Source organism: Pseudopodoces humilis, chromosome 11, assembly GCF_049639895.1.
Source record: "Pseudopodoces humilis isolate 2021_Gansu_Grassland_sample_001 chromosome 11, ASM4963989v1, whole genome shotgun sequence".
Lineage (NCBI taxonomy): Eukaryota > Metazoa > Chordata > Aves > Passeriformes > Paridae > Pseudopodoces > Pseudopodoces humilis.
In genome coordinates, this window is record NC_142210.1 from 13,046,988 (window position 1) to 13,069,602 (window position 22,615).

A 22,615-nucleotide genomic window follows, 5' to 3' on the forward strand; every position below is an offset into this window, starting at 1 on the left:
TCTTGGGGTGGCATTTGGGCAGTCAGGAGCTCATGTGTGTGTGTGTGTGCATGTGTGCATGTGTGAGTAAGGCATGCAGGGCAGCATGTAAAAACACACCTAGAGAGAAAGTCTCAACAGAGATTAGATTAAAATGTAATTAAACACAGAGAGCTTCCTGTCAATTACTCAACTCTTCTTGTATAACTCTTGGGACCGGCTGCATTCACAGATGGCTGCTCTGCTGTCAAAGGCATTTGCTGGGCACCTGTTGGAAAAAGTGCCAGGTCAGCATGGAATTAATTACACCAGAATATTTCCTTGTAATAAGATTTAAAAGTCTAGAAGAAAACTGCTGAAAGGTCTTACAGCTCCTCAGACAAACCTGTGACGCATCCCACTGCTTCATGCTCCTCATGTACTCGCAGTAAGTGACTATGATGGGGACAAGGACATTGCAGTCGCTTGGAGGATTTCCAGGGCTCGAGTAGGAGGCAGAGGAGGCTGAGTGTCCCCCCTTGGAGCATGGCCATGGCTGCTGCTGGACCAGAGTGCCCAGCATGGGAGCTGCTGCTGTCCCCATCCCCTCCCAAAGGCTGTGGCATTCTCTCCTTCCCTTGCCATTTGCACCCAGGCCTGAGGCTTTAGTGAACGGCTGCAAGGCAGAGAGCTCTGCAGCTGCAGGGCGGTATCAGACACGTGGGGTGCCTTTGTTTGCCTGGGTGAGCAGCCAAGTTGCAGCCCATCTCCAGCTTCGTACCAGCTGCAGATCTAAGGCAGCTGACTGGCCTGCCAAAAAACCTAAACACGTCGAGGACCAGGGAGTGGCTTGTGCCAGAGCTGAATAATGATGATCCCAGCATGCTTATAAAGAGAAGCAGAGAGCTCGCCACAGAGCTGTTCCTTGCCGCCCTGGTCCTCTGCAGAGCATCACCACACCTCGTCCACCAAGGTACGTCTGAATTGGGAAATTCAAAACGGGAACTGTCTGTGTCTGCAGCGGGGCCTGTGCCTGCAGCTGGAGACAGACTGGGCTTTTCTTCTAAACTTGGGAAAAATGGTACTGCTACTCCTGTGGAGGAGTTTCCAGCCAGGGAAGCAGAGGAGCCCAGTGCTGCAGGGTCTGTACATGCCAACCTGCTCCAAGCAGAGCCCAAAGCATGTGGGCAGCATCCTGGTTCCAGAGACTGTTTGGGTGCAAGCAGCACAGCTCCTGCTTCTGCTCTGCAGGAAAACCTGTCCTTTCCCTGCTCACCCCATGCTTTTGAGGGTCAGTTCATGTTGTATTTGGTGCTGATTTGAATCTCTACTAACTTCCCCATCTTGCAGTGCTGTGTATATCCTGACACACAAAGACCCCTCCAGAGGCAGCTGCACTGTCTCTCCTACTGTGTTGCAGTGTCAGGCAGCCCTGGCATACCTGGGGATGTCCCTCTTGCCACGCAAGTGTATGCTGCAGGTCTACAGTGCTCATGTTCATGTCCTAGGGCCCCAGTTCTCCACTGGCTCTGGAATATGTTCCACCATTTTAAAGCAAACATCCTGCATTTCCCCTTGCCTCATCTTTGGACAAACAATGATGCTCCTGGGGGTCCTTGGACATTTATCTCCCCTTCATCTTGCTAGGTGTCAGATGTGAGTGATGAGTACAACTGTTCTCACCAGTCATTGCCTGGCTTTTCATGGAGTTGCTGGGCACAGCCTGAGCACAGGCAGGGCTTGAGGCAGTTTTGGGCTTGGGACTTCTTTTGCACTCTTCTAATCATTCTTTCCTCCTTGCTGTGCCCCTGAGGTGCCCTGCTGCACGTCCTATCCCTCGTGCCATTTCATAGAAAGCTCTGCTCCAGGGAGGCCCCAGCTCAGCTCTTTTCCTTCTGCCCAGGTCCATTTCCCACCTGCATCCCAGTGCAGCCATGCTGGGCACGGCAGTGCGGCTCTCGGTCCTGCTCAGCCTCTTCAGCATTGGGAAAGGCCAGATGTTTCATGTGGGACCATGCCCAGATCCATCAGTTCAAGAAGAATTCGATATCAACAAGGTGTGAAAACTTTTCTAAAAATCTCATCGGGTGTTGCAAAGTTAAGCTAAGAGGGTGTGGGACTGAGAGCAAACTGCCTGGGAGCAGGGGGTGGTGGCAGGTCTGGTCACACCTTGTGCCACAGCTGCTTGTGTGGGTCTGCAGCTCTGCTCACCCCACAACCCCAACCACTGAGAGGCAAAAACAGTGCTGACACAGGAGGCAGGCTGCTCTGCCTCACCTCACTCATGTTAAAAACATCTCTTTAAACTTTTTCTGTCAGTATTTGGGGAAATGGTACGAGATAGAGAAGCTGCCGTCAACTTTTGAGAAAGGAAGCTGCATCCAAGCAAATTACTCATTGAAGGAGAATGGGAAGTTCAAGGTGATCAACAAGGAGATGCTGTAAGTGTTTGTGTTTGGGCCATGCCCTCACTGTGGCAGTGGCACTCCTGTCACCTCTCCTGCTGTCCTGGGTGTTCATTTTTCTCTAAATTGTGTCTGGGGCTGAGGGTGCTGAGGGCGGCACCCTGTGGTTGCAGTAGCTCTTCTGAAAGATATGGGTCTCTAATCCCTGCCAGTGACCTGAGGATCACCAGGTCTCTGTCTCATTGTCCAAGATGAGTGATAAGAAATATTTCAAATGTACATGGTGACTTCAGCATAATATAGCCTGGATCTCCCCCCTGCCTGGCTTGTCAGCCCCAGAGATGGCTGAGAAGCTGGAGCCCTGAGTCCTGTTCTGGGGGGTCATGGGGCTGGTTGTAGAATGGCAGCTACCACCTTGTGCCCCAGCATGGTCAGAATTGCCTGTGCTCGTCTCTGATCCAGAGTAAAGAGACAAGGAAAAGGGGCAGGGAAGGTGAACCACATGAGTAACTTTTACTTAAATATTTGTCAGCCTACTTCTGGAGAATTTACGATGCACAGATAGTAACTGCAAGGTGATCGGAAAGCATTGTCAGTTTAAATCAGTGGGGAAGGGAATACTTTTTCCTTTATTAGGGAATTAGGACAGTTTGCAATTATCCTGAATCCTCCTGGATTTTTACACGGAAAGATGCAGGTGTTAATTCATCTGTTTCCATCACCAGCCTGTGCTGTTGTGAGCTGTTGCAGTGAGAGGCTGAACGGATGAGAGGGAGGGAGCAGCGAACGCAGTGCTGTCCCCTGTGCTCCTGGCATGGCATGGGGACTTTGTTCTGGCTCACAATAACAACAGCTTAGGAACACATCCCTTGTGTCCAGAACAGAGCAGCATCCCTGCTGTTCACTGAGTGCCCAGCACTGTCTCAGCAGCTCCACTGCTCGGGCTGCACCTGGCAAACAGCTGGACATTGATTTGCATTAATCTGTGTGAGATTAAATCCAGTCATTGCTGTCACTACTGCTGCAGCTCAGGACCCTGAAATACTAGGGATATTATGGGTCAGGTGTGCACTGTGTATGGCTCCAGCATCAGCCCCTTGACCTCTGCTGCTGGCAGCATTCGCTTCTGCCTCCTTGGCTCTTCCTGTTTTACAGGGAAGTGTGAAACTTTCCTGTCTGATAGGCAGCATCCAGGTCTTGAGGCATCCATGCAAAAATGCTATTGTAAGATGGGCAGCTCAAGTCTTAGGGCTTGCTGCCAGCAGGGCAGTGCTCTGAACAAGTAGCCAAAAAAATCTTGTCTCACCACACAGGTACAGGTAATTTGCGTGCGGAGGAATGTGCAGTGACCTGGAACACAGGTGGTTAAACAGAAGTGAACATGTGCCTTCCACAACTGCCAGGAGCTGAGCTGCTCCCTGGCACATTCAAGATCATGGATGGGATCCTCTCATCCTCCCATGCTGGGTTCCTCCCACCCAGTGCAGAGCAGTCTTGCTCTCCTTATTCTCTGTCATTGTCACCCTGGAAGCAAAGGACATCCCTCTGGCAGGGATAGTTGGAGAGAGGCAGCCTGGGATGCTGGGGTAGTTTAACCTGAGACATCCAGCTGCATCTGGCCCAGAGGAGCCCAGTGCTGCTGAAAACATCCTCAGGGATGTTGGGATTTACTAGTTCCTATTTCAGCCACCTCTTGACAGATAGTTGTATCAGGAGGGATGATTTAGTGGAAATGAAGAAAAAAATTATCTCCCTCTTTCCTGACTTTATTTGTCTTTTTTGTCATTCTCCCCTTAGTGCCAATGGCAAAATCAATGAAGCTGAAGGAGAACTCATGCACATGGATGTAAAACAGCCAGCCAAGCTGGGTGTCCGCTTTAACTGGTGTAAGTGTGTGGTGGGAAGGCTCCCCGGTGCCCATGGCCTCGGCAGTACTGTGGTCTGAGCATTGTGCCATGGCACCAGGGGTCAGAAACTGCAAAGCACGGGGTGGAGCTGCCCATGTGACTTCAGCACAGCAGCAAAGGGCTTAAATAGACACTGTGACCTGCAGGCAGTGGTTTGGTGGCACTGATATGCCATTTATAGCAACAGCCCCCTCAGTGGTGGAGAACTCTTCACCAGCTGATCTCAAAGCAAGAAAGATCAGCAGCCTTGCTGTCCCTCCAGGTCATTGCACAGATGGGGACAGGGAGGTGGGGAGGTGGGGGAGGCAGCCCCACAGTGCAGCAAGAGCCAAGAATAAGCTTGCTTCTCTGCACACTGCAGTACAGCTACTAGCCCACGCTGCCTCTACGTACAAGTGGCTTTTAATAACCATTAATAATACGGTTTTGTTTGCTTATTCCTTCCCTTGTCACTGTAACACTTGACAGGGGCCTGCTGATGTGCTGTGCCACAGTGCACAGAGCTTTCCTGTCTGCAGCAACACTGGAAAGTGAGCTGCAGTGTCCCCTTGGATCACTTTTTATTCTGCTCCCTCACACCTTTTCTTTGGCAGTTTCAAAGCTCTCTTTCACAGAGGGGTTATTTGGAGAAATGGGTGGAGGAGGGGTAATTGCAAAGGAAGTACAATGACTGTTCCATGAGCACAGCCAGACTTAATTCTGTGCTGCTGGGGCATCACCAGCAGCGTGTGCAGCAGCCCCAACCACCTTCACCAGGTGCAAGCCCCAGAGCACAGCTCTGGGCTTGGCTGGCTCCCCAAGGCAGGGTTCCCCGTGGCAGTGGGTGGTGGTTTGTGCTCCTCCTATCACCAGAGTCAGCTGCCAGCACTACAGATTCCTCCCGCAGCCAGCACCCTCACACTGGTAAGGCTGGGCTGGCTTCATCAGCCCAGGAGAGCTGTTCAGGTCATAGCACTAACTTTCCAGGGAGACCATAGTCAGGGCTTTGTGTCATTCTCAAGTTCCTCTGGGCAGAACAAGGAGTCCTGGTAGGCTTTTATAAATTATAGCTTCCTGTACTGACCACAAGTGTGCAGCAGCCGAAGTGGGAATAGTCCCAGGAACTGTGGCTGTGGTGCTGCAGAGCTGTCCAGAGCTGGTTACACATGGTAGTTACAGTGCTCTCCTCTCTCCTAGTCATGCCTGCTGCCCCTTACTGGGTCATCTCCACTGACTATGAAAATTACTCCCTGGTTTACTCCTGCACTAATATCCTCTGGCTCTTCCACATGGACTATGCCTGGATTCTGTCAAGAACTCCTGACATGCACCCAGAAACCGTGGAGCACCTGAAGAGTGTTCTCCAGTCCTACAAGATCGACACTGACAAAATGATGCCCACTGATCAAGCCAGCTGCCCTGCTGAGATGTAACTCCTGGCATGCAGAGACACAGCACCAGACCAGAGATAAACTTTGTTGCTTGCTTTATTATCCACTAGAATTTCTCTGTGTACCTGAGAAATTTAATAACAGTAGTTTCCTCTTTGCTAACAGTAATTTGACAGCCCAGAGTTATTCCTTGCTGTCATTCCCCATATCGCTCTTCCCCCTCTTTTTGTCTTACTCTGACTTTTGCAGCATAACTGACTGAGTCAGTGCTACTGGGTGAAAGAAAGAAACCCTGAAGTGCAGACCTGAAACTCTGCTGTTGCTGTGAGTCCTCCAGTATGTGGATGGAAAATGGTATGAGTTGTGATGTGCAAGTATTAGTCCTGGGGAAAAATCATTCATCACACAGTCCCATGTTAATTTCCAAATTTTGTCTTGATGCTTCTGGGCCTGCCAGGAATCTACATTGTCTCAGCTACACCGTGGGCACTGCCTTAGCAGCAGCAACCAGACGTGGTGGGTCACTCCTGCGGCCTGGGAACTGGGGCTGGGAGTCTCGAAAGTTTTCCAATGCAGGGCTGTAGACATATGTTGCTCCTAAGTCAGCAGACCTCCTTGCTAGAAATCAGATCTTGCCCTCTGTATTTTAAATCTAAAAATATCCAGAGATTCAGCATCACTCCATCCCCAATGTCTATATGTGTCCTTCTCTAGCTTCTGATGAGACTGGTCCTGGCCTCCCAAGGGGCTCTGACTGTACTTGTAAGCAGACATAAAGAGATGGGGCTGCTCCCTTGTTCTCTCTTCCAGAGGCTTTTCCCTGAACACCAGAAGACAGCAGGCTCAACCTGACATCCTGCCCACTGCTGCTGCACGTGCCGAGTGCCCGCTGGCACTGCATCTGCCCTGGCAGGTGTTCAGCAGGCACTGCGACAACTCTGCTTGAATAGCATTCATGCAACTCATTAAAAACAAAATAAAAATACCTGCTTCGGGCCTTTTGTACCTTCCCAGCTGCACAGCCCTTGCCAGCAGGCTGCAGGGCTCAGTGTGTGGGGCCTGCCCCTCCTGAGAGGCCACAGCACCACCACTGCAGGGTTGCAATGAATGTAACAACCATAGCTGGAGGGAAATGGTTTGTTCCAGAAGCCTGGAGCTCTTTCCAGCTCTTCAGAGTTGGATGTATGGGCAACCCCATTGTCTGAGCCCTGCCAGCAAATTTGTGTAGTGGCTTTTGACAGTGACCCCCATCCTCTGCTGCTTTTATTGACCTGAAGAAATAATGGCGTGGATGTAGAATGCTAAATCTGCAGGAAAGATTCTACACTTATTTTGGTAGGACCCTGGTGGGGTGGGTGTGCTGCAGAGCACTTTCCTGCCCTTGTAGATCTACAGGAGCTGAGCAGGGAGCCAGTATGTCACTAATCTTTACCAGTCAGAGGAGGCCAGGATGGAAGGCACTTAAACAAGTGCCATGTTTAAGTCATTATCCCTTTAAACTTTCAAATCCTAATGCCACAGTTCCTGTGACACAGAATTAAACACCCCACCCGATTTTTCAGGCTATAAGGATAAGGATAATGCCAGGATACAAATAACTGCATGGTTGTTCCCAAGTGTGTCAGATTCTGGGTGTAATCGTTTCATCACTGCTTCATCGGGTTGCAATTTTCCTTCTCACATGGATGGTGCTGCTGCAGCCCTCAATCTGTGTGATGCAAGCCCATGGCACGGTGGCTGTGCAGGCACTGAGTCCTAGGGCTGGGAACCTGCAGCCCCATTGGCTGGGCAGGCACTGCCCCTGCATCTGGCTGGGAATTGGGATCTCCAGGTGTGGCTGAGAAACAGCAATGTTTCACTCAGAGACAAACCCCTGTGGTTCCTGGGCCCTCTGGAGACGATGCTGGCTCCTTCATTGCGCCACAGAGACTGTGAAAAACCTGGGCTGCTCTGGCAAACACATTGTGCCAGGGGCATCTCCTCATGGCAGCACAGAGAGCTTGGGGACACCACAGGACAGCTGCAGCCTGTCCTGCCACATGTCACCAGATGTCCCCAGAACAACAGCACATATGTGGGACACCCTGCACGTGCCAAACCCTCAAGCGCATGTGGGAGTGCCGAACAGGCACCAGCCCCACACAGTGCCGAGAGCTCCGTGGATGTGCAGGCACCCCAGGGCAGCACACACCTCCCAGTGTGCAGGCACCATGTGTGGGCACCGGTCCTGTGCACAGGCCAGGCCTCTGAGTCCGTGTGTCCTCTTTAAAGTAGGTATGGATCTGAAGGGGACATGCAACGAAGATGGAGCCAGGCTCTTCTCAGTGGTGCCAACCAACAGGATGAGAGGTAATGGGCAGAAACTGGCACAGGAAATTTCACACAACTCTGAGGAAGAACTTCTTTACTGTGCAGGTGATGGAGCACTAGAACAGATTTCCCAGAGAGGCTGTGAAGTTCTGTCACTGGACATATTCAAGAACAATCTGGACACAATCCTGTGCAATGTGACTGACCCCTTCCAACCTGACCGATTCAGTGATTCTGTCTGTGTGCCCCTGTGTCCCTCTGTCTGTGACCGTGTATCTCTGTGTATCAGCCTGTGTCCCCATGTCCGTGTATCTGTGTCCATGTCCCTGCCGTGTCGGTGTGTCCATCTGTCCATGTACCCGTGTCTGTGTGCCCACCTAGCCCTGTGTCCGTGTGTCCATCTAGCCCCGTGTCCGTGTGTCCGTGTGTCCATCTAGCCCTGTGTCCGTGTGTCCATCTAGCCCCGTGTCCGTGTGTCCGTGTGTCCATCTAGCCCCGTGTCCGTGTGTCCATCTAGCCCCGTGTCCGTGTGTCCGTGTGTCCATCTAGCCCCGTGTCCGTGTGTCCATCTAGCCCCGTGTCCGTGTGTCCGTGTGTCCATCTAGCCCCGTGTCCGTGTGTCCGTGTGTCCATCTAGCCCCGTGTCCGTGTGTCCGTGTGTCCATCTAGCCCCGTGTCCGTGTGTCCATCTAGCCGTGTCCGAGCTCCCCGCGCGCGCAGATCGCCCCCTGGCGGTGGCGCATGCGCACAGCAGCAGGGGTTGCTGTCGGGCCGCCGGCCGCCAGGGGGCGCGGTTGCGCCGGGCTGAGGCGGCGGCGCTGGCGCGGGGCGGGCCCGGCCGGGGCGGTGGCGGCGGCGGCGGCGGAACCGGGCGGGCGGCGCAGCCATGGAGGCGCCCTCTGTACCGGACGCCTCGGCGACGGGTAGGGGGCCCATCAAGGGCATCCTGAAGAAGAGCGGCAGCAAGGCGTCGTCAGGAGCGGCTGTGGGGGCGCGGCAGGCCAGCCAGGCCTGCGACGAGGACGAGCACGGGTGAGGCCCGGGTGGTGGTGGGCGGCCGCGGCGGGTCCCCGCAGGGCCTCCCTCCGGCCGTCCCGTTCCTTCGAGGAGCCCGCGGAGCGGGATCACCCGGGCGGTGTCTCCAGCCGGGGCTGCCGCGGTGCCCCGTGCCCGGGGGGATGCTGCGCGGGCGGGACGGGGGGTCCGTGCCGTGACCCCCGTGCGGCGGCGGGCCCGGAGCTCGGCTCCGCTCGGCGGTGGGGATCCGGCAGTGGGAGCTCCCGCCGAGACTGGGGTTCCGCTGGGAGCAGGGGGATGCCGGCTGTGCACCTGGGCGGAGGCGGGGAGCGCTGCCCGCATGAGGCCGGCGGGAGCTGTCGCTGTGGCTCCTGCCGAGGAGTGGCTGTCACTCGCTAAGGGTGGCAGCTCACAAAGCGTTTTATCGACGCTACGAGGATAGTTCAGTTTGAGAAATGCGCTTGATTTATTCTCAGCCTTCTCATAGGCAGCTCATTTCTTGTAATCAGAAGCGTGTCCCTGGAGAGGGGACCTCTCCTGGGCTGAAACATAATCAAGATGTATTCTCGGTTGTGCAGGATCCATCCGTATGAATCTCACATTTGAGAATATGCACAGCCGTGTTGTTTGTGATTTGAATGACATGAAAATCTTGGTTTAATTGTAACATGCCGAGCTGGTCCAGATGTGCCGGAAGGGGTCTTTAGCTGGCCAGCACCTGTTCTTGATGGGTAAGAATCCAACAGATTTCCTGATGCCCCCAGTATGTGCTGCCTGCCGTTGCTCTGATTCTCCATCAAGTTATGATGAGGAAGGTTTGACCTGAATTCAATGTTTCCAAATTTGCTTTGGACACATTATTTGCTTTTGGCACCTTATTCGGTATTGTAAGGAGAGAAATAACAATAAAATTAAATGGTCATGCTGATGGGGTTTTTTTATTATTATGGTAATATTCCTTTTATCTTTGCCTAGTTAAGTAATTAATGTAGTCTAAAGTCAGCAAGGTAAGAAAGCTTTTGGTTGCAGCTTTGCTTGTGTTAGCTGCTCCTGCTTTCCAGAGAAACATTTCAACTGAATGAATAAGATGATGTTTTTGAAACAGGTAAGTGTAAGTAGCAATGTTACACAAATATAATTTTTTCTTTTCCTTTTCTTTAGTTTTAATATTATGTAGCTTGATGTGTTTAGTACCACACCAGACATAAATTACAAGTGACTGTTGGTAGCCGGTGTTTAATTTTCTATACTTTCTTTTGTACCATCTTGAAAAATGAATAGAAATTGGAGTATGAACTGATGAGTGTATGGTATATTGGTTATTGCACACAATAATTTCTTGGAAAGCAGTTAGTGGGCTAGAGTCCAGCTTCTATTTCTTGTTTACCAACATGAGCCGATAAATTCAGTTAGATTAATTCTGAAATGGCCTTGCAAGTTGAAAGATACTGGCTAAACCTGGCAGGCTGCATTAGAAAATTTCCTGGAAAGATCAGTATAGGGTATAAAAAGCTGGTTTCTGTGCAGGTATTATTTTTAGATTGCAGTGTATCAATGTATCAGTGTTATTTCTGATTTCAGGAAAACAGTTTTGTTTTTAGAAGAATGATAAGTAGTACAGTTGTGATTTCCCTTTGACATTAAAGATTAGGTAATAAATTCAGGTATTTGATTTCCTAATTATTCTGCTTATTTCTAATACTGATACTCAGGTCTGGAGATCTTTTAAAATATCTGTAGATGAAAGAGCTCATTGTGTCAGCTGTCATCTTTTAAAGCACCATGTTCAGTAGAGCTCTCATGTACTTGCATCATTACTGACCTTGTGCTGCTGTTAGTGATGGTACCATTGTTTGGAAAAATTCCTTAATGAAAATATGATGCAAGAAGGAAGCTTGAGAAATTGAGACACCACTGGAACTGCATCCTAAGAGCTGAGATGGTGGTTCAGTGACAGATGTGTTCTTGGCATACACACTGGGGTACAGTATTTTTTGCCTTCAGACCCCTGTAAGAGCCTGTGAACGAGTGGATGTGATATTTTACAAAGGAATTGTGGAAGTGTGTCTGTGCACAAGTAGCTGTGTTGGAAGAGGTGAGTCTGCTATGGTAGGAGTAAGTGAGATGTGAGAGGTGTTCCTTGGCTATTACTGCTGCTGAAACTTCCTGCTTGTCCACTCCACCTGGTGTGGTGTCAAATGGAGTTATTGTGTATTTTTAAAGATGTGAGAAAATACAAATGAGCAGTTATGAGATTTTTCAAATCTCATTTTCCTAAGGAAGATTAGATTACCTATTTCTGTATCTGAAGGGGTGTCAGGATGCATTTCCCTGTGATGGTCCTAAGCCCTGTCATTAGTGTTATGCTGTGCAGACATGCAAAATTGGAGACAAACAGGAGAGGTGTGGGTTTTCAGAGCACTTAGTCATTCTCCTGTGAGGGCTTTTTACAAGCAGGGGTGAAATGATATGTTTGTCTCTTTGCCACTAATGACTTTTTCCCGCAGGTGAACTTCAAGCTGTGCTTTGGGAGGTGTTTCACAGCCAAGGCTTTTAGTGTTGGAATCTGAGTTTAAAAAAATAAGTGTGAAAAATGAAGCCACTAAAAACTCATTCAGTCTTTTATTTATGACTCACTGCCTTGCTCAGTGTGGGCTGTCTGATTTCCAGCACAGTGCATGCCAAAGGGATTGTTCCAAGATTGCCAGTATTATTATTAGGTGGAGTTGTGAGTCTGGGCTATAAACCTTGATGTGCTCTGGGCAAGTGAACACAAAGCATGTGATGGGAATCTCTCCCATCTGTTGTATTTCCTTGTCAGCTGAGCTCTGTGTCTTTACAGAGCCTGTGTACCCTATGTATCGTTGTCCATGTGCTCTGGCTGGTAAAAATCCTCCCTGTGCAACACAGCGAGCATCTTGTGTTGGCCATGGGTGAACTTTAGGCTCTGTTCAACTGGGTAAACTGGGGATTTTTCGACTCCCAACCAGACAGTTTTGAATGAGTGGCGTTCCTAGACTGGATCTCTTGCTTTGTCATCATGAAGCTCATGACTCCCCGCCCTGCCAGAGCCACGATCTGACTCACGTGTTGTCCGCTTATGCTGCAATCCTTGTGTTTGCACAAAATGATTAAATGGACCTGAAGCCTCGAACATGAGACCTTGGCACCAGTTACTGTGTGCTGAGGGGATTAAGATCATTCAATTTGTATTAATTTCTGGAGTGTAAGCCTGTGGCCTCTAGGGTTCAGCATCAATCCCCACATCTGTTTTTTTCTCTTTAGTTTTTTCCCCCCACATTGTATTATGCAGTGATGCTGTAAATGTAGAGTGTAGTTTGTGCTTGGGATTTTGCTTTATCACATTTGTTTTACAGATATTATTCTTCTCAAGAGCACTTGTGTTATTGAGATTGAATATATCTTTCAGATCTGTTATTGGAGCAGTCTGTGTTTAAACAAGAGCAGTTATGTGGAAGTCATCCATCCGGCTGCCCCCTCCCACCCCCACAAAAACCCAAACAACAACCACCCCAAACCAAACAAAACCCTCCAAAAACCTACAAAGTCCTGTAATGTTTGCTTCCTTAACTAATAATTTACAACAAGAATATATTAACTTGTTGAATTTTTGTATTATTCTAAAATTAAATTTATTGGCTTAATCTAAGGGAAAGACCACCTTATATGAAGTTTCCAATAACCTTTTTAGTGAAAATGTGGAACATGGTGGTTTGTGTTGATTAAACATTTTTAGTGGCTTTTAGATCAGTGGAGGGATGGCTCTTTCTCTGGCCACAAGGTAGTTGCTTTTCTTGTGGCTTATATATTTTCAGTGAGCAGTCAGTGTGGGTGAGCCTTAGTTTCTTCAAATATACATAAAATGGCACATTTTCTGGTTGACTAAGAAAATTCTAGATAATGTAGCATCACTGGTGCCTGTCTGCATAAAATGTGAAACTCCCTCGGCTTAATTATAGCAATGAATCACTTGGCTTATGATTCCAATTTAGGATGACAAAAGCAGTATTAATAACCAGCTTGTTCTATCCTACTTATTTCACTGCAGGAGGAGATTTGTTAGTTGCTATTGTTTATGTAACAGTTTTGCTAATAATCATTCCAGCTCCCTCAGCAGAGGTGAACTGAAGGTATTGGGTTCTGTTAAAGTCTTGTGGGTTGTAATAAGGGGAAGAATTCTCTTTTTACAAGTTACTGTAAAATCAAACAGTTCACAAGATAGTTACTGAACAAGTCCAGGAATCTCTGAATTATATGAATATGTTTATAGATCATTGAGTTTGTTTAGCTGCTGTGACTTGTTAGGGAAATTAGGTTGCACTAATAATTTAGTATGACTTAAGTATGTATAGAGCAGTATTTAATAGCTATACTTTGAATATGTCTGTGTGTTATAACAATATTTTTTGTTTAGTATGTAGTAGAGATCAGATAATGTTATAAAAATTCCTTCTCTGGTAAAGCAGAACTAATTTAGAATATAAGAAAATTTAATTTTCTTTTCATATTTCAGTAAAAAATCCCAGAAGTGGGATGAAATGAACATCATAGCTACGTACCACCCTGCAGGCAAAGATTATGGCTTGATGAAAATTGATGAGCCAAGTACTCCTTACCACAGGTATGCTTGCTAAAGTGTTTTCCTGTGTGCTGCCAGGTAGAATTGTGGGTTTAGAGCAAAATTTACTTTGTGGGTGATGTCATATTACTGTGCAGGCCTCCTGGGTGTATGAAACATACTGAGATCTATAGAGCTTCTAAATAAGGAGAACAGTCTGAAAGGACAAAGTGTAAAGGATAAAGTTTAGAAGGTTTGTTCTAGCAGGCTTTAGGCTTTGAATGGAATAAATAAGTCTTCTATTGATTCTATTTCTTTTTCAGTACCAGGATATAATGTTGTCATATCAATATTTTAAGTTGATTTGGAAAACTTCTAAAGCATTAAAGGAGTCTTTGAATTGAGTGTTATATGGTTTTGACTGTTTTCTTGAGCAAACGACAAATTCAAGCAAATTACTAAAAAAGCTACTTTTTGTTTGTCCTCCAAGCATGATAGGAGAAGATGATGAAGATGCAGTGAGTGATTCAGAATATGAGCCCTTAAGAGCAGATGTGTTGAGTAAAAAGTAAGTTTTGTAATAAAAAAACCTGACTAAATGTGAAGATAATCTGCTCTTTCCTGGGGTAGATTTTCTTTATGGAAAGCTGTTGCTGGTTTCTCTAGAAGCTGCATTTTTGCTGTTGTCAAATTAAGTGTTTTTCAGTGTTTGATAGTGCTACTGGTAATTTAAACCTCTTATAGGTTGTTACTACATATAAATATGGCAAAAATAATGAACAAAGCTGTTTGTATGAGTGTTCTGAAATGTCAGTTATTTTAAATACTGAAAAACTTGCTGTTTCAGCATTTTGTATTGCATGATTTATGTAGGCTGGCAGCTGCAGCTGAAGGTAGAGGACCCAAGATTATAGCAAGGCAAGAAGAAAGCAGTGAGGAGGAGGATGAAGATGAAGAATTAACACCTGAAGAACGGGGTAGGCATAAGTTGTTTTCTTTCTTCTGCTTAGAATCTTTTCTTACAAAGAGTTTCAGGTTTTCCATACGAAATATTTGCAAACAAGTACTATCAGAAAAACATTGTGATTTGAAAATAGAGATAAATAGTGTTTGAACAGATATGCTGTTTGTCTCTAATCAGGAATGTTTGGTTTGGGATCTACATATAAACAGGAATTTGCTGTTGGTGGCTGTGTCTCTGTGTACAAGCTTAAGGTGTGGGAATTCCTGCCAAGACACCTCAACTAAGAGTTGTGGTTTGGGGTTGAAGCAATAGTTCTTAATCTGAACATATTTCGGGTCGACTTAATTCAATGAGTACCACTACAAATAAAATGCTGCTAATTGCTTGCAAATGTACAGATGATATTTCTGGTATTCTCAAAGCAACTGGTAGATGGATGCAATAGGAAGTCTGCAGCTATTCCAAAGCAAATGGCATCTTTAACAGAGATATCATTTCATGTGAACTTGGACTAGAATGTTTTAACAGAACAGTCAACAATAATACTTCTAAGGTTTCAGGCTCGTATTATCTAGCTGGTGCTTCTCAAATTTCCTGGCCTTAACTTTGAGCATGAAACCTTGCTATATTAAAGGAAGGAAAAGAACAAAACATTGGGGCTGGCAGTAAGCAAAATTTATTTCATTATAATGCAATAATGCTGGATATGTTAATGTTTAATATATGGAGCAGAGCTGGCTTCGGGCCATGGTGAAAGTGGAAAATATTTTCTTCTACATGTGGTAAATATATCTCTCATAACTGAACTTTGGTGGTTAGCCAGGAGTCAAGCCACACAGCTGCAAAAGTTCATCTTCTATCCCAGCAGTATGTCTCAATCTGTCCTTGAGTTTACTTAGAAACAAGGCTTGTGAAACTGGAATTTTGTGTACTTTTATCAGATGCTTCTCGGGGTTCAGACTCACTCTGAGTTGCAAACAGGTTCTTACAGAAGTGCTTCTGAGATTCCAGTACATCTATTACTATCCTTTTTGTAAGTCAGACTCATTTTAAAAGAACACTCCACTGCTTGAAGACAATAATTTTTATTCAGTATGTTCTTCTTTGAAGAAGATATGTTGATTTTTTTTTTTAAGGGAAGGAGCAATTATTTCCATTTGTTTGTCCACAGAGAAAAAGAAACAGTTTGAAATGAAGAGAAAAATGCACTACAATGAAGGAAGAAACATCAAACTGGCAAGGCAGCTCATTGCAAAAGAAATGCGTGGTGAAGAAGAGGAAGATGAAGAGGATGAAGAGATGCGTGATGCTGCAGATGTAGAAACAATGAGTACAGAAGCTGCCGAACATGGTGAGCTACTGATTAATTAAAAAGCACCTGTAAGTACTGGTGGTCCTTTGAGTTGCTGGGAAATGAATATACTTCAGTGTGATACTGACTAGAAGGAGTACAGTATGTATGTAACACTGAATGAGTAATGTTGCACTCTGTTTTCATAGGTAGATTTGCAGCATGGAACAAAAACTATCAGTGTTGATAAACAGCATGTAGGCTTTTGTTTGTTGTGGCATAACAGAAAAACAAACATCTCCGCTTCTTACCATTTCCCCAACAAACTGACTTCGGATAGTGAAGTTGCCAGCACCCTTTTTAAAGGAGGAGCTGTCTTGTACTGAAGACTTTAATCGCCACATGGGCGAGCCTGGCTTTTTGTTGTGGGTCATTTCCCATTCTGCTCCCAATCCATCCTGTAGCCAGCAATGGGAAATTGCCATCAATGTTTCCTCCCTCTTGAGAGGACTGTATTTATCTTCCTGAGGAAGAAGACTGTAATGTAAAACTGTGTTAAGCCTTCAATACAGACTTTTCCTTGAGCAGAAATGTTCATTGCTATAGTATGGGATAGGACTCTCAACTTCGCTTTTAGTGCAGCTACTGGAAGAAAGTCTGGGATGTTTGAGTGGGAGCTGTTGCTGGAATCTGTTGCAGGGCTGTCTCTTCATAGGGAACTCGTAAAACTACAGAGGCTGACACCTTCTCTTCCATCTTTAAACTTCTCTCTGGGTGAAACGTCTTAGACTTCTGTGGTGGTATTCTGGTGAATAATTACAGTTCACTCCCCACCTCTATATGTAACAGCACTTTGAATAAAGTTTTGACATTAAAAAACCACACATCTGTTGCTCATGAGACTGGTGGCAGTGAAGTCTGTAAGCCTTGTTCATCTGTGGTTGGCAGAGCTGAGATATTAGCATGGTCTGCAGACTTGGGAAGATGCTGCATGGGTTTAACTTGGTTCACATCTGCTTTTCACAACCATGTGAACTAGGAACTCCTATAAAATTCACTTAAATCTCACGCAATAAAAAGGTGATTTGCAAAGTTGCGTATTTAAGTTCTGTGGATTGCACCTTTTTGTCCTGTTATTTACTACAGGAGGACTACTTCACAATTGTTCTGAAAGGGTCACTTGGTATCTGTCTGAGACCCATTACTGGACTGACTTTGTCCAGTAACTTAACATAGGCCTTATAATGGCTATTTACTAGAACTTCACTCTCCAGGGGAAAGGAGGGCTGCAGCAGCCAACCGTATGAGCCTTCTGCATGGCCTGAAGCTGCCATCTCTCTGCACTCTGCTGTAAAACAGAGGCAACTCCGCTCCCCAGCTGCATTCGCCAGTGGAAAGAAGGCAGACCTTTGCAGCATTTTTCCATCTCTATTGTTGAAGTCCATTCCACCTTCCTCATAACCAGCTTCAGAACCACAACTGGTAATTATCAATTTTAGACTGCTCATGGCTAATAGATTCCATAAATGTAACTGTCTGCCAGTGTAGCAACCCGTTAACTAACTGGTTCACCTCCACACCATAGCATATAGAAATACTTTCCATTAACCTGATATAGTTCTCAATACTTCACTTTTCTATCATTCTGCTTAAACCTTCATGTTTTGTTATCTCCTAATCTCTATATCAGCTATCACAGCCTTTAATCCTTGTCCTTGATCAGTTCTTCTGAGGTTAAGTACTGGTCTCACTTTTGTAGCAGCTGGTGAATTGAATGTCCTCAGACGGATTATGTGACAGGGTTGGGCAAAGGATGACAGGATTTGAACAAAAATGTTAATAAACCAGTCTTCTGCCACTGCCCACATTTTAAGAAATTCCTACATTGCGATGAGAAATGTTTAGCATGTAGCTGTGTTAAATGTCAAAGTTTTACTGAAATAACTTTTTTGAGATTACATTATTTATTGCTCATTCATCTGTATTCTGAGGGCACAGAAGAATCTCCTTATGAATAAGTGTTAATTAGAGCTACAGAAGGTTTCTCAAATAGATGGCTTTAATGCTTGCTACTTGGGGTTTTTGGTCATTGTGCTTTTGGTCATGCTGTGCTTTTGGTTACATTAAGCACTTGAGTATTTAAAAATTAGCTGTTTCCTTTGTGGAAGGAAATCAAAATCCTATTAATATTCATGTTCCTGAGAACAGTGTATGGAAAGATTATTCACCTGGATAACTTTCAAAGAGCTCTTTGACTTGAAATTGTGTTTTAAAGTACTTTTGTCTAGAGCAGAAAAGGGAGGGCTTCCTTACTCTTGTACTGGGTGATACAGGAGTTGATTTTTGCAATGGCTTGTTTTGGCTTCACTGTTAAACTGACTAACAGACCTGATGCTTGCTTTTAACTTCAAAGAAAATGTCCTGGGTTTTCTGCATGTTGTATTGTAGCTATATTTTTATAAATTCTTCCATTTGACTTGAGTTTTTGCGAAGTTGTGGAGATTATGAAGTGATGTGGCTGCTGCTCAGCTATTATGCCAGTTAGTCTATGTGGGTGAGAGCTGCCATGCAATGTCCTTTTATTCTGATGGAATAACATGACTTCCCTTGTACTGATGATTGTTGCAGGTAAAGGTGTGACGTAAAAAGCATTTCTTAGTGGTCTGTTGTGACTCTGGGGTTCCGCTGGCTCCTGGGTTGTTTTTCAGGCAATTTGAGAAATCTCTTCTCACTTGGAATTTTTTCTGTCTATGAAGATCCTTTAAAGATTCCATGCTTCTCTTATCTGATGTTTCTTTCTACCTTCTGTCTAGTTTGTATTTGAGTAAAACTAACAGTACACTTCTAATCTCTACACTCTTTCAAAGAAGGGGCTAAAGACTTAGGGCAGGTTTAAGGAGGCTCCTGTCAGATACCATCAGGTCCACTAATACAAGTTGCACTTCTTGGTTGCAGACTGAGATTTCTTGCTGATTGAAATGAAGATGGCCAGTCCAGTCAGTGATGGTGAGAACTCTTTGTAAATTCTTGCTCCTGTCTTCATTGTGGCTGCCAAGTGTTTTAAATGGATGGATCATTCCTTTCTTGCCTTAAGTAGCCATGCCATATCCCATGAATACAAGCAACCAACCTCATTTATGGAAAAGAAAGTAGAAGTTGTGATAGACTGCATGTAGCAGGGGGGTTGTAGCTGGATGTCCTATAAGGTATCTTCCAACCCAAACCACTCTGTGATTCTACATTTACTTGCTTCAGCATTTCACCTTCTCTGGCTACTTGCTATTTATGACTCCATGAATAACATAAGTAGACTTTGCCAGCAGAAGTGACCTTTGTTTCTCTCCATAAAAACCTTCCCTTTAGAAATTCTCTTTGAAATCACTGAAGGAAATATTCCTGATGTAGGTAAATTTAAGCATGATGATTTCCGTGCAGACCTGTCTTCTGCTACACAAAAGTATCAGCCAGAGGGTGTTGTCTATAGCAGTTCAATTGGCAAGCAGTAAGACTATTGTTCTCATTTTCTGGTTCATTTAGCTGCATTGCTCTGCTAACCTGTTCAGATGGCACCCAGCAGCTGAGCTGTCACTGACTGGGTGTGCCCTTTGGTAGATACAGAATATATTGTGTTTTAATAACCAGGGCAAGCATTACCCTAAAGATGAATTAAGTGAGAAGGCTGGGAGCACACAGCAATCAGTTCTGTTGGTTAACTCTACTGTTTGCTTGTTAAACTGCGTGTTACCAAATCTATCTCATGCCGAAGCCAAACTGGCCTTTTAAAAAGATTATTATTTTTGATCAGCATTGTATTCTTTGATCAGCACTGAGGAGAAGTTTCCTCTGATTTATTGTGGTGCTTTTGCTCAAAAGCATGAGTTAACAACTTCCTGAAAACACAACTGACTGTGCTCCTTCATTTATAAACTTGGAATTTTTTTATTTCAAGTGCCTCCTCTGGCACTTGATTTGAAAACTTGACCTGGGAAGTACTATGTTTGCTGGTGTTTCAGGAACCTCATGTGTTCTAAACACCTGAATTAAATCCACCCAGTTCTGGGGTGGAGGTGAGCACTCAGTGCTTGGTGTGCTGAGCACTGGTGTTTGCCATCACTTTAGAGCATGAGGGTCAAATAACTGTTTTAGAAGTTTCTGCACTCTTCAACTAAAAGCTTATACATTGCTAAGATGGGTTAGAAAACATGATCTTTGGAGAAGCAAAGATGATTTCAGGAGGATATTTGTGTGTTGTGAAAATATTCAATGCGTGTGAAAAATTACCTATTTTTTGTAATCTTTCTTATGCAGCACATGTTACTCGTGACCAGCTGGAAAGTAGAGCACACAGCATAGAAGAAATCTGTCCAGAACTGTAACTGCTTGTCAAAGACACAAATATAAACATTGCTTCATGATTTTTGCAATTAAGGCTCTTAAATGTTAAGAAGCATATCAGTTACAATGTTGTATTGCCAAGAATGTTAATTTTAGACTTGTCCATTAGGCAGAAAACACTGTCTAATTGATTTTTTCTTGTGCCTAGTATTTCTTGGGAGAATACTGCTTCATAATTTGTTCCACCAGAATGGCATTCCCTGTATGTATAGCGCTGATTATCTTGCGTGATGTACTGTTACTCTTGCTTTGAAACACTCACTGTCTTTTGGTTTTCCACTATTTATTTGAGAGTGTTCTAGATGTGGTGTCTCATGTGGAAAGTTTTGGGATTCAAGAGCCAAACGGTACAGCATATATCAGATTGACATGTAAGCTATTTATCAGATGTGTTAAGCAGTTTAAAAAGGGATTATTCAAGTCCTACAGCTTTTTTTTTTTGTAATGTGTTGACCTGTTAATCTAGATTTCAGTATGTTTTTACCTGCACTTTCCCAGTCTTTAGAACAAGAGCTGTGTTATTTCTTAAGAGCAGTGTTTGGAATCGGTTGTTAGTTTCTGACTAAAGCAGTACTAACATCTGGCAAAGGGAGTGTTTTTACACTGGAAACGGCTAACTTGAACTTTGCATTTAACTGTCATAACCTCTTCCATCAGGACTGGTTCTTTTGTGGAGCTCTCTCTGGCTTATTGTGAGAATGTGCAAGTTTCCTCCAGCTTTTCTCTCAAAATCACATCCACTGTTACTCTTCTGGCTCTTGTTTCAAATGTTTGGTTCTTTCCAGTTGCATGAACAGTGTTTGCGCTGTTAGCACCTGAGGAAAAACACACAGCCACGAGGAAATATACATCGGGACTGAAGATGTGCTGAGCTTAGGCTCTGGCTGTTCTTTATGAAAGATAACTGCTGTTGATCTACTCATTTGGGGTTGGCAACTTCCATACTGAAAACCACTGGTCTAAAGCTTCCTATGTCCATTGCAACTTACAACAACTGCTTTTGTAAAATGAAGGCTTTTTTGGAAGCTAGAAGGGAAACTGCCTAATTCAAATACTTGTTTACAGTGTGGTTGTATAGCTGTAAAGAGGGATTCTGCACCTTCAAATTGCTGTAAAAACTTCCCACTGGGTGGAATTTGACTGGTGAATGTTCCAGTATTCAGAGCAGTTCCTGGGTTTTATTACACAAACGAAGTACACACTTAAGCTTTAGCTTGGTTATGAAATACAGTGTATATCTTAATTTTGATCTGAATTTGATATGTTGCAAAAATCCATATAATTATATGGATCTATTTTAAAACGTCTTTTTCTCCACTGTATATGTGAAGTTTGAATAAAGGAATGAAAATTATTTTACAGTTACATGCATTCTCAAGTGTGAGCTTTCCTGCAGTCCCAGAAAAATTGAGAGTGAATAATGCAATAGGATGCTGTCCTTTGAAAGATTTTTACTGGAATGATTCATTAGACTGGATGCATTGTCAAGGATACCTGTGAGTTAACTGGGTTTTGTAGTGTGCCTTTCCCAACTATCTCCTCTCCTTAGTGGGTAACAGGGTAGTTAATCTTCTGAGGTCCTGAATCAAGATTAATAGGGTCTTCTCACAAGAAAGACTTGAACTCTTGATTCTGGCCAGTGTGGTGATGCTAATTTTTCAACATGCAGAATGCTACTTCTTCTTGTATCAAATGTGGTCACTTGCGTAAACGGGCAAAGGGTAGGCATTTAGATATTTCTGACTCGTCAGGTCACTTACTGTCGCTTTCAATGTGGCTCTCAAGAATAGGATTTCAAAACTTAAGGTTTGTACTCTTTGTATACCAGCATGCAGTGTTCAGAGTGTTGGCCTGTGTGCACTGAGCTGTATTTCAGACTGAGTAGCTGCTGGCCTGGCCTGCTCCAGCTGGGTGCTGAAATCCTGCTGAGAGCGTGGCAGTGCTCGGCAAAGTCATGTGTCGCTGTCAGACTGAGCATGGATGTGGTGAGCAATGTGTGCAGGTAACACCAATGTGTTCTGTGAGGCTGTGGAACATGTCACTTTTACTTTGTGCTGAGTACCCATGGGTACTTTGTACCTGCAATTAAGGTAGAATCCAGCAGCAGCAGCTCTTATTGGAGCTAATGTCCTGCCCTCCTTAAAGCCCCACTTTCTTGTGTCCATAGCCATTTGGTGCTCAGCAGGGCTTCTTTGTACCTTAAAAAGTCTAGAAAGCATTTTGTTTAACAAACAAACTTTGCTAACTTCCAATAAAGACCTTTCCTGTAATGGCTTCCAAAATCCTAAATTACAAGAGTATGTAGCTTTTAGGAAAGTATACAAATGCATGAAGATTGTTTTAAATGAACCACATAATGTATAGTAGGTCCCTTCATCACTCAGGTGATTTTGAGCTGCTTGGGTGATCTCCCTTTTTT

The 22,615-nt window shown here is 45.0% G+C and overlaps 2 protein-coding genes across 5 annotated transcripts; both read left to right on the forward strand.

Moving 5' to 3' along the window:
- The first annotated feature begins 835 nt into the window (after window positions 1-835).
- APOD (apolipoprotein D) lies at window positions 836-6,625 on the forward strand. The gene is made up of 5 exons (XM_005527093.3): window positions 836-931; window positions 1,862-2,015; window positions 2,278-2,399; window positions 4,161-4,249; window positions 5,447-6,625. The coding sequence occupies exons 2-5, from the start codon at window positions 1,893-1,895 to the stop codon at window positions 5,680-5,682; spliced, it is 570 nt and encodes a 189-aa protein (XP_005527150.2). The 5' UTR covers window positions 836-931; window positions 1,862-1,892; the 3' UTR covers window positions 5,683-6,625.
- A 2,174-nt stretch (window positions 6,626-8,799) lies between these two features.
- Window positions 8,800-21,561, forward strand: PPP1R2 (protein phosphatase 1 regulatory inhibitor subunit 2). 4 transcript variants are annotated; one of them, XM_088061147.1, is made up of 8 exons: window positions 8,800-8,982; window positions 13,502-13,609; window positions 14,037-14,114; window positions 14,420-14,523; window positions 15,682-15,861; window positions 17,076-17,283; window positions 18,757-18,807; window positions 20,110-21,561. In XM_088061147.1, exons 1-6 carry the CDS (start codon window positions 8,837-8,839, stop codon window positions 17,153-17,155), a joined length of 696 nt encoding a protein of 231 aa, XP_087917273.1. In that variant the 5' UTR covers window positions 8,800-8,836; the 3' UTR covers window positions 17,156-17,283; window positions 18,757-18,807; window positions 20,110-21,561. The 4 variants fall into 4 exon arrangements, with proteins under 4 accessions (XP_087917273.1, XP_014111609.1, XP_014111608.1 ...); XM_014256134.2 differs by lacking the exon at window positions 17,076-17,283; XM_014256133.2 differs by lacking the exons at window positions 17,076-17,283; window positions 18,757-18,807; window positions 20,110-21,561 and adding an exon at window positions 16,011-16,685 and having other exon boundaries at window positions 15,682-15,890.
- The last annotated feature ends 1,054 nt before the right edge of the window (window positions 21,562-22,615 follow it).

Coding starts and splice junctions, on each gene's coding strand:
- APOD (XM_005527093.3), top strand. CDS start 1,893: ATGCTGGGCACGGCAGTGCGGCTCTCGGTCCTGCTCAGCCTCTTCAGC. Junction 2,016..2,277: donor AAGAATTCGATATCAACAAG/GTGTGAAAACTT, acceptor TTTTTCTGTCAG/TATTTGGGGAAATGGTACGA. Junction 4,250..5,446: donor GGGTGTCCGCTTTAACTGGT/GTAAGTGTGTGG, acceptor CCTCTCTCCTAG/TCATGCCTGCTGCCCCTTAC.
- PPP1R2 (XM_088061147.1), top strand. CDS start 8,837: ATGGAGGCGCCCTCTGTACCGGACGCCTCGGCGACGGGTAGGGGGCCC. Junction 8,983..13,501: donor TGCGACGAGGACGAGCACGG/GTGAGGCCCGGG, acceptor TTCATATTTCAG/TAAAAAATCCCAGAAGTGGG. Junction 13,610..14,036: donor CCAAGTACTCCTTACCACAG/GTATGCTTGCTA, acceptor TTGTCCTCCAAG/CATGATAGGAGAAGATGATG.